The 13198-nt window shown below is 46.1% G+C and overlaps 1 protein-coding gene across 1 annotated transcript; it reads left to right on the forward strand.

Annotated features, from left to right (window-relative positions):
- Positions 1-301: 301 nt before the first annotated feature.
- Positions 302-6216, forward strand: sox10 (SRY-box transcription factor 10; the record flags this gene model as incomplete). The annotated part of the gene is made up of 3 exons (XM_083649676.1): positions 302-729; positions 4730-4983; positions 5386-6216. 3 exons carry the CDS (start codon positions 302-304, stop codon positions 6138-6140), a joined length of 1437 nt encoding a protein of 478 aa, XP_083505802.1. The 3' UTR covers positions 6141-6216.
- Positions 6217-13198: the final 6982 nt, after the last annotated feature.

Raw genomic sequence — 13198 nt, forward strand, 5'->3', positions numbered from 1 at the left:
CAGAGATCAGACAGCAGTCGGCCTACTACACTCAGCCAGCCTAGCGGTCTCCTTCACTGAAAGCAGAGGGAGGGAGTGGGGCAGCAGAGGTATAGGGAGCGGGGCAGCAGAGACATAGGGAGTGGGGCAGCAGAGGTATAGGGAGCAAGGCAGCAGAGGCATAGGGAGTGGGACAGCAGAGGTATAGGGAGTGGGACAGCAGAGGTAAAGGGAGCGCGACAGCAGAGGTATAGGGAGCGGGACAGCAGAGGTATAGGGAGTGGGGCAGCAGAGGCATAGGGAGGCTTGTATCTTTAGGAAGATGTCCGGAGAGGAGCAGAGCTTATCGGACGTGGAGCTGAGTCCGGGCGTCTCGGACGACAGCCGCTCCCTGTCACCGGGTCACTCCTCCTCGCCCCTCCCCGGGCAGCAGCAGCCCCAGCTGGCTGGGCTGCAGGGTGACAGTGCGTCCTGCGCGGCAGCGGGCAAGTCCTCTGGCAAATCCGACGACGAGGAGGACCGCTTCCCCATCGGCATCCGTGAGGCGGTGAGCCAGGTGCTCAATGGCTACGACTGGACCCTGGTGCCCATGCCCGTGCGCGTGAACACCGGAAACAAGAACAAGCCACACGTGAAAAGGCCCATGAATGCCTTCATGGTGTGGGCACAGGCGGCGCGCAGGAAGCTGGCCGACCAGTACCCGCACCTGCACAACGCGGAGCTCAGCAAGACCCTGGGGAAGCTGTGGAGGTGAGGGAGGTGTTGCACCTGGATGGTCCAGTGCTGATACTCAAATGATCAAGTGACTGTTAGGGTAACAAGTCTCCTGAGTTTCAGGAGGCAGGGGCGTTGTTAACATTTCTCAACATGAGGCAGTTAGGGGGCATAGTGAGGGGGCCTGTGGGAGATGTTTTAAAATTTCAACAGCAAAAACAAATCTGGTCCACTTTGAACATACTTAGGTCTTAAAAATCAAGCAGCGTGCATCTGAAACATGCATCTCTAACATTTGGCCAGAAAGAAAGCCTTTAGCAACGCCATATTGGCCTATAGATATTCAATGTCTGGGTTAGGTTAATCTTAAGGTGGTGATGGACAGAATTAGGTTGAGGTTAGGGTTGGGTTTAGGAATTTGTGAATATTAAATTTATTTTGGCTGGAAGAAGCCCGTAAGGTACTGGCACAACATAGAGCTGCCCGGGAGCAGAGTTGTTGAATCCAGCGTATTTTCAGAAAGGAACCACCCTTTAGCGGGTTTAAAGTGGGTTCGGGGCTAGGGTTGAGTTTAGGCTAAGGTCAGGTTTAGGTTTAGTCTGCAGGGATACAATTATGCAATTGACTCTTTATTGACCAACTAGGGTTATCTTTGTGCCACCTGATAGTTTGTTGAGTATCAACATTTTGTTCAATTTTCAGAACTGCATCTGGGTGAAGCAATCGTGGCTTGTTCTGGCATTTCCCCAAATAATTAACAAAAGGTCACCAGTGTGAAGTAGGCCAAAGTAGTAGATCCGCAATCAATTGTGCAATTGACCCCCTGTGCCCCAATTCTCCATGACTTTTTCTCCCTTTCCTTCCCTTTTTACTTTCTACTCTTCCAGTCTTCCGTGGATTTAAAGTCATAATAAAAATGGCAATAGATTCTGTTCTCATTCTGTTGTATCCCAACATAAATGTGACCTTGTCCATGAAGTCCAGAGACCAAATAACGCCGTATTCTGTCACATAAGTCAAATTTGCCCAGAACCCCATCAGACTTTTGGTCACAGCCCAGCGGTTGAGAAACACTTGTGGAGAGAGGACGTATCTGATGTAGGCTGAGTGTGCTGTGGTCACATGATGTAGGGCGAGTGTGCTGTGGTCACATGATGTAGGCTGAGTGTGCTGTGGTCACATGATGTAGGCAGAGTGTGCTGTTGTCACATGATGTAGGGCGAGTGTGCTGTGGTCACATGATGTAGGGAGAGTGTGCTGTGGTCACATGATGTAGGGCGAGTGTGCTGTGGTCACATGATGTAGGCTGAGTGTGCTGTGGTCACATGATGTAGGGCGAGTGTGCTGTGGTCACATGATGTAGGCTGAGTGTGCTGTGGTCACATGATGTAGGGCGAGTGTGCTGTGGTCACATGATGTAGGCTGAGTGTGATGTGGTCACATGATGTAGGCTGAGTGTGCTGTGGTCACATGATGTAGGCTGAGTGTGCTGTGGTCACATGATGTAGGCTGAGTGTGCTGTGGTCACATGATGTAGAGCGAGTGTGCTGTGGTCACATGATGTAGGCTGAGTGTGCTGTGGTCACATGATGTAGGCTGAGTGTGCTGTGGTCACATGATGTAGGGCGAGTGTGCTGTGGTCACATGATGTAGGCTGAGTGTGCTGTGGTCACATGATGTAGGGCGAGTGTGCTGTGGTCACATGATGTAGGGTGAGTGTGCTGTGGTCACATGATGTAGGGCGAGTGTGCTGTGGTCACATGATGTAGGGTGAGTGTGCTGTGGTCACATGATGTAGGGCGAGTGTGCTGTGGTCACATGATGTAGGGTGAGTGTGCTGTGGTCACATGATGTAGGGCGAGTGTGCTGTGGTCACATGATGTAGGCTGAGTGTGCGGTGGTCACATGATGTAGGGCGAGTGTGCTGTGGTCACATGATGTAGAGCGAGTGTGCTGTGGTCACATGATGTAGGGCGAGTGTGCTGTGGTCACATGATGTAGGCTGAGTGTGCTGTGGTCACATGATGTAGGGCGAGTGTGCTGTGGTCACATGATGTAGGGCGAGTGTGCTGTGGTCACATGATGTAGGCTGAGTGTGCTGTGGTCACATGATGTAGGCTGAGTGTGCTGTGGTCACATGATGTAGGCTGAGTGTGCTGTGGTCACATGATGTAGGGCGAGTGTGCTGTGGTCACATGATGTAGGCTGAGTGTGCTGTGGTCACATGATGTAGGGCGAGTGTGCTGTGGTCACATGATGTAGGCTGAGTGTGCTGTGGTCACATGATGTAGGCTGAGTGTGCTGTGGTCACATGATGTAGGCTGAGTGTGCTGTGGTCACATGATGTAGGGCGAGTGTGCTGTGGTCACATGATGTAGGCTGAGTGTGCTGTGGTCACATGATGTAGGGCGAGTGTGCTGTGGTCACATGATGTAGGCTGAGTGTGCTGTGGTCACATGATGTAGGGCGAGTGTGCTGTGGCCACATGATGTAGGGTGAGTGTGCTGTGGCCACATGATGTAGGCTGAGTGTGCTGTGGTCACATGATGTAGGGTGAGTGTGCTGTGGTCACATGATGTAGGCTGAGTGTGCTGTGGTCACATGATGTAGGGCGAGTGTGCTGTGGTCACATGATGTAGGGCGAGTGTGCTGTGGTCACATGTTCCTGAATCCAGGCTCATTTCATAGACCACTTAATTCTCAGCCATTTAGTCAGAGCAAATGGCTCCCGGGGGAATTACTGGACTTTTTCCAAAGCCCTCAGCTCAGTTTTACAGCTCAGATTGTTGTAGCACTAACACCCAATGTTTTTCCATCCATTCATGCATCCGATCATTCATTCATGCAGTGGTATATACAGTAGCTCCATGTACTTCTCCCTCAATACATGTGGTCAACATTTGAATTGTTCAGAAAATCAGATTGTATTATTTTGGCGCGACAAATATTACACTTATTTGATTGCATTGTCAGATTGCATGCTTGAGTGTTGGTGGGCCAGTGGTTAACATGTGCCACTGCTGGCCTGGGTTCAAACTCTGCCAGAACATCCTGTGTCTCCTCCGCTCCGTATCCCTCCTTCTTCCTTGCTGCTTCCTCACTATTTGCGGAGGAGAAGGTCAGAAAGGGCTAGCTAATTCATTAACCTCGTAAGGACCGTGGATTAATTTGATGAAGACTTGACCTTGGGATGATTGGGTAATTGGCCCAGAAACATGATGAACTGGGAGACTGAGAAAGGTCAAGGTTTTCCCATGCCAGTCCTGCCAGCAATAGTATGGATCTTGGTTTCGTGTTTGCAGACAGGATGCATCTTTGGCCTTCATAATTGCATTACTGTCCAACAGTCAAAAAGCCCTGGCAGGCATAACGTTAGCTGCAGCTGTGCAGAGACGTAGTGGAGTGGGCTACCTGGAGCAAAACAAAAGGACATCTCACACTATATGAGTATGAGCACACTATCAGTAAATGTATTAATATGCACTGAAAATATATCACCTTGATTATATGAAAAATATGTTGCCAATGAGGCATATCACTGGCATCAGGGAGAGATCATTTCGACCCATTATGCCGTGTGTTGGTATTCTCTGATGCTCTTGAATCCAGACATTGGCTCCTTAAATGTAATTTCCTATTCCATTAGCACACGGGCCACATGCCAAATTACATAGGAGGCTGTTTGATTGGTGCTGGTCAAGGTTATTGACCCCGTCCAGAATATCGAGCGTTAAAAGAATTCAGCCCTGCATGTCTGTTATCTTAACGTGCATTTCATAGTCTTCGCGTTACCAAACACACACGCCCTAAATGTTCTCAGATGACGACCATTTCCTTACGCCAACAGAAAAGCTGCCGAAAACGGAGTTCAACACATTTTTCATATCACCCATAGAGTATAATAATGCTGCAGCTTAAAACCAACATTGTCACTTAAACGCACTTCTGATTCTTGCTAGAAATGTGTCAAGAGATTTTCCCTCTGTTTTTCATTCCGTCAATAAACCCACCTACGTATCCTCTCTCTCCACCCGAGGCTCCTGAATGAGAACGACAAGCGGCCGTTCATCGAGGAGGCCGAGCGGCTGAGGAAGCAGCATAAGAAGGATTACCCAGAGTACAAGTACCAGCCGCGGCGCCGCAAGAACGGCAAGCCCGGCTCCGGGTCAGGAAGTGAGGCCGACGGCCACTCGGAGGGCGAGGTCAGCTACAAGGGCCTCCACCTGGACGTCCACAGTACGGCAGCCGGGGCGTCCCCTCTGGCCGATGGGCACCACCCTCATGCTGCAGGTGGGCCACAGGCTACGAACTCCCACCACCCCACTAATACGCCACTGTGACACATATGCTACCAGACAAACATTTGCATACAAGGCAGTTTTCAGTGTTGTTATTTTCCACATTTTAGAAGAACAGTAAAGACATCGCTCAAAACTATGAAATAACACAAATTGAATGCAGTGACCAAAAAAAGTGTTAAACTAATCAAAACAATCTCATATTCTAAGAAAACCATTTCAAGCATTTGAGCAGCCTTTAGATCAAAAGGGATTTAAGAGAGTGAACAAGCGCAACAAGCGCCGCTGGCCCAGTGCGATGGTGGACGCACAGTACATTCAATCAGGTGTGTCCACACTTTTGCACATAGAAAAAGATCTGTAACTACATGTCCATTTTTGTGTCCACACACAGGCCAGAGCCACAGTCCTCCCACTCCACCTACCACCCCTAAGACGGAGCTCCAGTCCGGGAAGTCTGGGGATGGGAAGAGGGAGGGTGCTGGGAGCGGCAGCTCCCGCAGTGCAATGGGAGCGGAGGGAGGACCAGGTTCTGGGAAACCTCACATCGACTTCGGCAACGTGGACATCGGCGAGATGAGCCACGAGGTGATGGCCAACATGGAGCCCTTTGATGTCAACGAGTTTGACCAGTACCTCCCTCCCAACGGGCACCCGGGGGTGGGGCAGGGCGCCGGGCCGGCGGCGGGCTCCTCGGCTTCCCCCTACGCCTACGGCATCTCCTCGGCTCTGGCTGCGGCCAGCGGACACTCGGCGGCCTGGCTGTCCAAGCAGCAGCAGCAGCATCACCCCTCCCCTCTGAGCTCGGACCCCACCAAGGCGCAGATCAAAAGCGAGGCCGGGCATTTTGCAGAGGCGGCGTCAGCAGGGTCCCACGTCACCTACACCCCCCTCAGCCTGCCCCACTACAGCTCTGCCTTCCCCTCGCTGGCGTCCCGGGCGCAGTACGCCGAGTACGCGGACCACCAGGCCTCGGGGGCGTACTATGCCCACTCCGGCCAGGCCTCGGGGTTGTACTCGGCCTTCTCCTACATGGGACCGTCCCAGAGGCCGCTGTACACCGCCATCAGCGACCCGGCCAGCGTGCCCCAGTCGCACAGCCCCACGCACTGGGAGCAGCCCGTCTACACCACGCTGTCCCGGCCATGACAGACACCGAGGCCAGAGGGCGCTGATGCACGTTCATCCCCCATCTCCGACCCACGGACGAGCAGCAGCAGCGGTGTGGGGGGTGTCAGGGGCGTTGGGGGTCTGGGCTGGGGGACAGGCACTGGGGGAGTCGGCTGGGGAAGCAGGGGGGGAGGAACCCTGTAGTGGTCTTTGCCCGGACACAGAAATGCCATCACAGCCCAAGGATGAGCTTGGAGCTCGGCATTTCTGAAGCATGGTTGATCATCTGGGGTAATACAGCATTGTCAGAGAATGTATTACTTTAAGATGGAAACCTTGGTGGGGATCCTCATTAAGCAGACTGTGACAGAGTGAGCCAATCTCATTCTACATTATATTAGGTTTTATGGTATCGGAAGAATGGAGTGCCAAACTAGTTGGCTATAGCCCATTCACTTCTCAGGCAAGTTTAACCTGGTATCCAACAGATGTTAGTTTTGTATTGTTTTGGTAATCAGTATAACAATATTGTATAGCATTCTGTTGTGGTTTCAGAGGCACATGTTCCTTATTCAATACAAAATATTGTTCTGCGTTCACTTCAAATAAATTTTTTACACACGCTGAGGGCTCACGGAGCAAAAATGCCATCAAACCTTGATGAGGTTAAGAAGTATTCATGTTGTCAGAAAACAGCTAAATGATTAAATGATAAAAAAAAAAAATCATTGACTAATATCAGGATAGCTTATTGAATGTGCTTGAAATTCAAAATGTATATTCATGCATACAGATGAGATGTGATTCTAGAGATGTTTTATTTGTAAAATGACCAAAGTTTTGAGACCAAAACTTGATTGCATAATATAGAGAAGAAACTGATTTTATAGATGTTTCTCCCAACATGACACCCAACACTACCTTAGATAATGTAGCCATTTAGTTTTTCTCTTAGCTGACAACATTTTTCCAATGTGACTTATTGTACCTTACTCAAAACTGTATTCCTCAAGCTAATATTTTTGGATTCTTCACAATATGGCACTGATGAGTGTGATTATTTTCAGAAGTATTTGATGTATTCATGAAGGATATTCATGATGATGGACAATTCTATTTATACTGTATAGATAATCCATTTTCATTGACCAAATCTATGGTCTCTACGTACTTTAGAATACATAAAACATTTTTTTCCATTGTTTTAACAAGTTACTGTATTATTAATACTGTCAAATGCTTTTTGCCATTATTATCTCCACTGAAAGTCTGCACCACTGCCTTTGCATTTCCTTTGTGACATTCAAAATGTGTATATAGTACAGTATTCAATGTGAAATGTCAGATTTGTTGATTGTAGTTGTGTACTTTTTGTTACCATTCGAGGACGATTTCTCTGTGAGATGCCAATATTGAAACGCAGTTGCCAGAGATCGAGCGAGTAAAAGATGTAGGAGTTGATAAGTGGAAAAAAACAAAAACAAACATTAAATCCTAAATTTGCCTTGTCCTTACTGAAACGCCTGCTACTCACACATGCGACAGAGAAGCAACAATCTGTATGTCATGTTCAACTTTTTTTTTTACTGGTTCAGAATTTATTTGACGACCGGATCAGTTACTCAATTTGGGGAATTGACGTGGCGTCTGTGATTTCTCATCTGTATGGTCTCTATATGGCTGACTACGTTTTGTGATTTCTCCTCTGTATGGTCTCTATCGCTATGTTTTGGCATATGGAAAGTAATCTCTCACCCTCGTATCTTTAACAACAGCATGTAATTCAGGCTTCATGTCCTCCATCTTGGAACATGAAACAATTACTCATTTCATTGGCTTTATTTTTTTTTAAATGTATATCTCATATTCTGTATCACCATTTGACTCAAGTCCATACCATATGCATTCGGTACTGCTCTGGTCCATCAGATCTTAACATTCTTATTTAACCAGGTACCTCAGCACGAGGCAGAACTCATTTTACATCCTAATTGCTATGTGTGAAATACCTATTGTTGCTATGAATATTACATTTATTATTTATATTTGCTGGTATTATGTTTGTGTGCGCTGTTCACGGTTTCTCTCCATCGCGAAGAAAACATTTGGACTGTTATTGCCATTTTACGGTTTTGTATTTCCCACTCTTAACTGCTAACAGCACAGCAAAACGAAACAACTTGTACATAATAGCGGGAGCGAAAGCTGAAACATGTGATGACGACTAATGATCTTCTTCTCTCACACTAAATAAAGCTGTATTCTTTCTGCTTTTATACAAGCCTGTCTCCTGAGACCTTGTTACAATGGGACAGGACTTAAAAACAGTGATTTTCTAACGTTTGCTTATCAAGGACGCCTTATTTAGTACACATTAGAGCCATGGACCAGCATTTGGAAAGATTTTGTCTCCTGAACCCAAATATTGGAATACATGTTGTTAGATATGATTCTGTCCAAAATTCCACGACTAGACTAATAGGTAGACAGATAACAGTGAATCTAAAATCAAATCAAAATCAAAACAGTCATTCTACATTCTCTAATTATGTTAACTTCTTGGAAATTAATTATAATAATTGATTGCATTTATATAGCGCCTTTCTAGATACTGAAAGCGCTTCACATATTAGAGGGGGGGGGGTCAACTCATCCACAATCGATGAGTAGCACCCACCTGGGTGATGCACGGCAGCCAGTATGCATGCGTCAGAAGTTAGAACGCTCACCACACATCAGCTATCATGGAGGAGAGTTGAGGACTGAATGTGACAATTAAGTAACCAGGGATGATTAGGTGATGGAAGGAAGGCCTGTGTGGGAATTTAGCCAGGGCACCGTGGTTACACCCCTACTCTTGTGAAGAGTGCCGATGGGATCTTTAATGACCTGAGAGTCAGGACCTCGGTTTAACATCTCATCCGAAGGGCGGTGTTCACTCACCCTGTCTCTGCCCTGGGGCATTGGGGAGATTATTCATGAGACCATAGGGAAGAGCACCGGCTCGTACTGGTCCTCCTGCACCACTTGCAGCACTGTCTCCCATCCAAGGATTTTCCACAGCCAGACCTGCTTAGCTTCCCCGGGAAAGCCAGTAATGTAATGCAGAAGCCACTGGTGCTGAAATTAAATAATGGTGAAATAGATAAATAATAATACAAAATAAAAACAAATTATACATTTGCTGGGAACTCCCTGGAAGGACCCCTGGTTGTCCCCAGACCCCACGTAGAGAACCACTGCTTTAAAAGGGTGGAAAAAACTGTCACTAAAGGTCATTTTCCAAATCTTCGAATTCTTCAAACAACAAACAAAATGGCCCCGATTATAGAAATATGCCTATTGTTTGTGCTGACATTTTCAAGCAGTTATCATTATAAAATTAAATTATACAGTGCCACAAAGGCAAGCGTCCATGGCATCCAGTGACTCAACCACTGCTTCACATTCTCAGCATAATCTGTCCAACGGAGGGATAATTCAGTTTGGCCCTGCTGGGCCCGGACAATCCACAGCTCGCCAGCGGCCATTAGAGCTGGACATGAGTGACGATGCATGTGCACTAGGTAGTGAATGAGCCTGTGGGAGTGCTGCGTTACATTACAGGAGCATCATCAGATCCCCATTCATATTGTGAATGCAGTGTGCAGCCACCAGTGGCTGAAAGTTCATATCACACTACAGAGTGACAGCATGGCTCGAGGTCCCATTGCACTCCAACTAAGCCTGGATGAGAGTGCGATTGGTTGTGCATGCCTGTATGCATATTTCAAGTTTGTTAAAGTGTGCATGTATACATGCGTGTGTGTGTGTGTGTGGCTATGTGTGTGTTGCAGGTTAAGTCTGACTCCTAATTCCCTCTATTTAATCGGCTGTGTGATACTTTGGAAAGACAAAGAGGGCCATTGAAACGGAGCTGGGGGAGGAGGAGGGAACCGGGGCAATGAGGGAGCCATACCCATAACTGGCTGGCCTGTAGCTTCGCCGGGATACAAAGGGACTCTCATACTCTCGGCACATAGACCCCACAACCCCCACACTGCCCACCCGACTCCTCGCAAACCCCCCTCCGCTGAAGAAAAAAACACTCCCCTCCCTTCTCAGGTTGGAACTGCAATGGGATTAAAACATTCCAAAAGTAAGAGAGAGCTAACCAGAAAGAAGACTTTTTTTGTAGGGGGCGAATTATGTATCTATTTATATGAATTTAGAGCAGCAGACGGTCACAGCATGGCACATCAGGAGAGCTGTCAGGCAGGAGCGGACCCAAGTGATGGGTATGAGTACTGCAGAGTCACGCTCCTTGAAGGAAACTGGCAGTTGCAGAGGTCAAGCCTGTGGACCTTTACAGGACGTGTCTGTAGCCATCAGGCCTCATCCCCGCCACCATACAAACTAGAAGAATACAAGAAGGGTTCAAAAGGCTTCTTCTTAGCTAGGTGGGAAGGTTGTGTTTGCACTCACCGCCTCTCTGACCCACTGGAGGTCTGGTGAACTCTGAACCAGGTATTGCAGTATTTCATCTCACTCTGTTCGTGTGTTTAACTTCGGATTGTTTTAGTGATTAGGTTTATGTGTGACGTTGCACTTTATGAGACGAGCTAATAGACCCTTTTCATGGGGGCCATTTTGTGTCGAAAAGGCAGGGTAAACACAGGTGCATGCAAGCAATACAGTAATGAAGGTTTCCAACTTCCAAACGCTCATTAGTGTTTTGCTTGCACCTGTGTTTACCCTGCCTTTTTTTTTTACACAAAATGGCCCCTGTGAAAAGGGTCTATTATTAGAAAGCCTTGGATTTGGCACAAAGTTGGTAAAACCATAAGATGCTGCGTGAAAATATTAATAAAGACATAGACATTTTGGAGATAGAAACATCAGAAAACAAAAACAAAATGTGTTTGTCCACTCCCCGTTCCTCTAAAATGCATAAAAGATGTGCTGTTATGTGGCTCAGTTGGTATATCAAACTTATCAGATAGGTTGAGGAAGATAAAGATGAAGACAAAGTAGGAGAAGAGTATGGCCTACTAGTGTCCTCTGTGTGGCTGCTGGTGGTGGTGGTGGTGGTGACATCACATGCGTTGCCCTCTCGGTCCCGTGAACGGAGTGCTGTGCCACCCTGAGGCGCTCTCTCTCTCCTTATCAAAAGATTCACAGATTAAAGCGATTCACGATAAATCCATCAAATGCAGCACCAGGCAATCCGTGGATAAACAGTGTAAACTGGGTTTTCCCCTGTGATTTTTTTCTAAATATTTGCGAGATGGGCTTTCCTCCATGTAACATCAATATGGACCCCCTCTAAAAACATGCAAGAAGATTGTCGTCTGACCAGTGGCGGTTGGAAGAAGTTGGTCCCCAGGCGCTTCACTGCAGCTGCCCGCCGCTCCTGGCCAGCCCATGGAGGACGAGCCAGGATAGGATAAATGCGAACACATTTCACGATGCCTCTAAGCGTGTGTATAATGCGTAATGCATGCATTAGTGCATTGTGACAAATAAAACAGGGTTTGTCCGTCCAACCTAGAACCAGTGTTGGGCAAGTTACTTTCAAAATGTAAAATACTACATATTACTAGTTAGTTACTAATTTACTTTCATTTGAAAGTAATACGTTACTTTACAATATTACTGTCTGTGTAGAGTAACTCGTTACTTATTACACTACTTTTGCCTTACTTTCACAAAAACAACAGCAGCAGCAGAATGACATCGCCGCCCCGGAACCATCCCAAAAAATGTCAACCACCTTGAAGTCAGTGTAAACAATCCAAAATTCTAAATGTTATTCTTTTCCTTTGTTATTGTCATCTGTAGTGGTTATTTATTTGCATAAAAACAGACAGATTGACTAGGAAATTATTGCATCTTTATTGAAATATTGGCTTTGATTAAAAAATGTTTTAACTCAATTTGTAACTTGAGTTACTTGACAATGTAACTGGTATATTACTGAAATCCTATAAGTAATAAGTTATATTACTGAGTTACTGCTAAAAGTAATATATTACATGTAATGTTACTTTTGTAATGAGTTACCCCCAACACTGCCCAGAACACACTAGACATGTCTTTTTCAACTTTTGTATTTAGCTGTAAATGACATTTATTTCAGGGTTCCCACACCTTCTTAAACATTACATTAAATTACTTTTCAAGGACTTTCCAGGCACAATCCCCTCAAATTCAAGGATCAAGGAATTACTGTCTGTTACTTTTATAATGATAACTAGCAGGCTTTACAGAAGCTCACAGACAACCATTAAAAAGAGAGTTGAATGTGTGCACTTCTGTGCTGTGGTAAACCTATTTATTAACATTAAGTAACACAAAATATCAAAATAAATTCTATTTCTATTCTTGCACAAAATATATAAATAAATTCAAGCACTTTCAATTTCCTGTCTATTTGTCTATTTTAAAAAACTGAAGGCCTTGACCACCCCCCCCCCCCCCCCATTCACAAACTTTCAAGGATTATTCACTGTATTAATCCACATCATGGTAGAAGTTGTTTCTGTCAACCGCTGACAGATGATGTATATTTGCTTATAACATGGCTGTATGGTTAAAATAAAAACCCATGCATTCCATACATACATATAATTAATCTCTTTATCCATCAGGGCCTAGAGAATCATTACACAGCTTCCCTTAACAAAGCTGCTAGTCCTCTCTTACTAGCAAACTGTCACCCCCTCTATCTTCCATCGTGTTTTGGGCTTCTGGCCGCCTGGGCAACAACCCACTCCCCCCAAACAATACTTTGATTGTTTCGCTGCTTTGTGTGTGTGTGTACATGTTTGCATGGAGAGCGAGCGAGAGGAGACAGGGAACATTATGACAGTTACAACCTTGCTCCATCTTTTAACGACCGTGTAAAAAACACACGACACCAATGAGAGTTTAAAGTTGAAACTTCTTCAGATACACTTGAAAGAATGAGATAAATGTAGCGGTATTTGCATCATGCAAGAGCCACTCTGCTCTGCCACCAAGCCTGAAATATGCACGCTTAATTATCATTCAGGAACAGTCAGTGTGTGCTGTGAGAGATAGGAATGCGACATGGCCATTTATACAAAAGATTTTTA

The sequence above is a fragment of the Poromitra crassiceps genome (assembly GCF_964638095.1).
Source record: "Poromitra crassiceps genome assembly, chromosome: 13".
In the NCBI taxonomy this organism is placed as follows: domain Eukaryota; kingdom Metazoa; phylum Chordata; class Actinopteri; order Beryciformes; family Melamphaidae; genus Poromitra; species Poromitra crassiceps.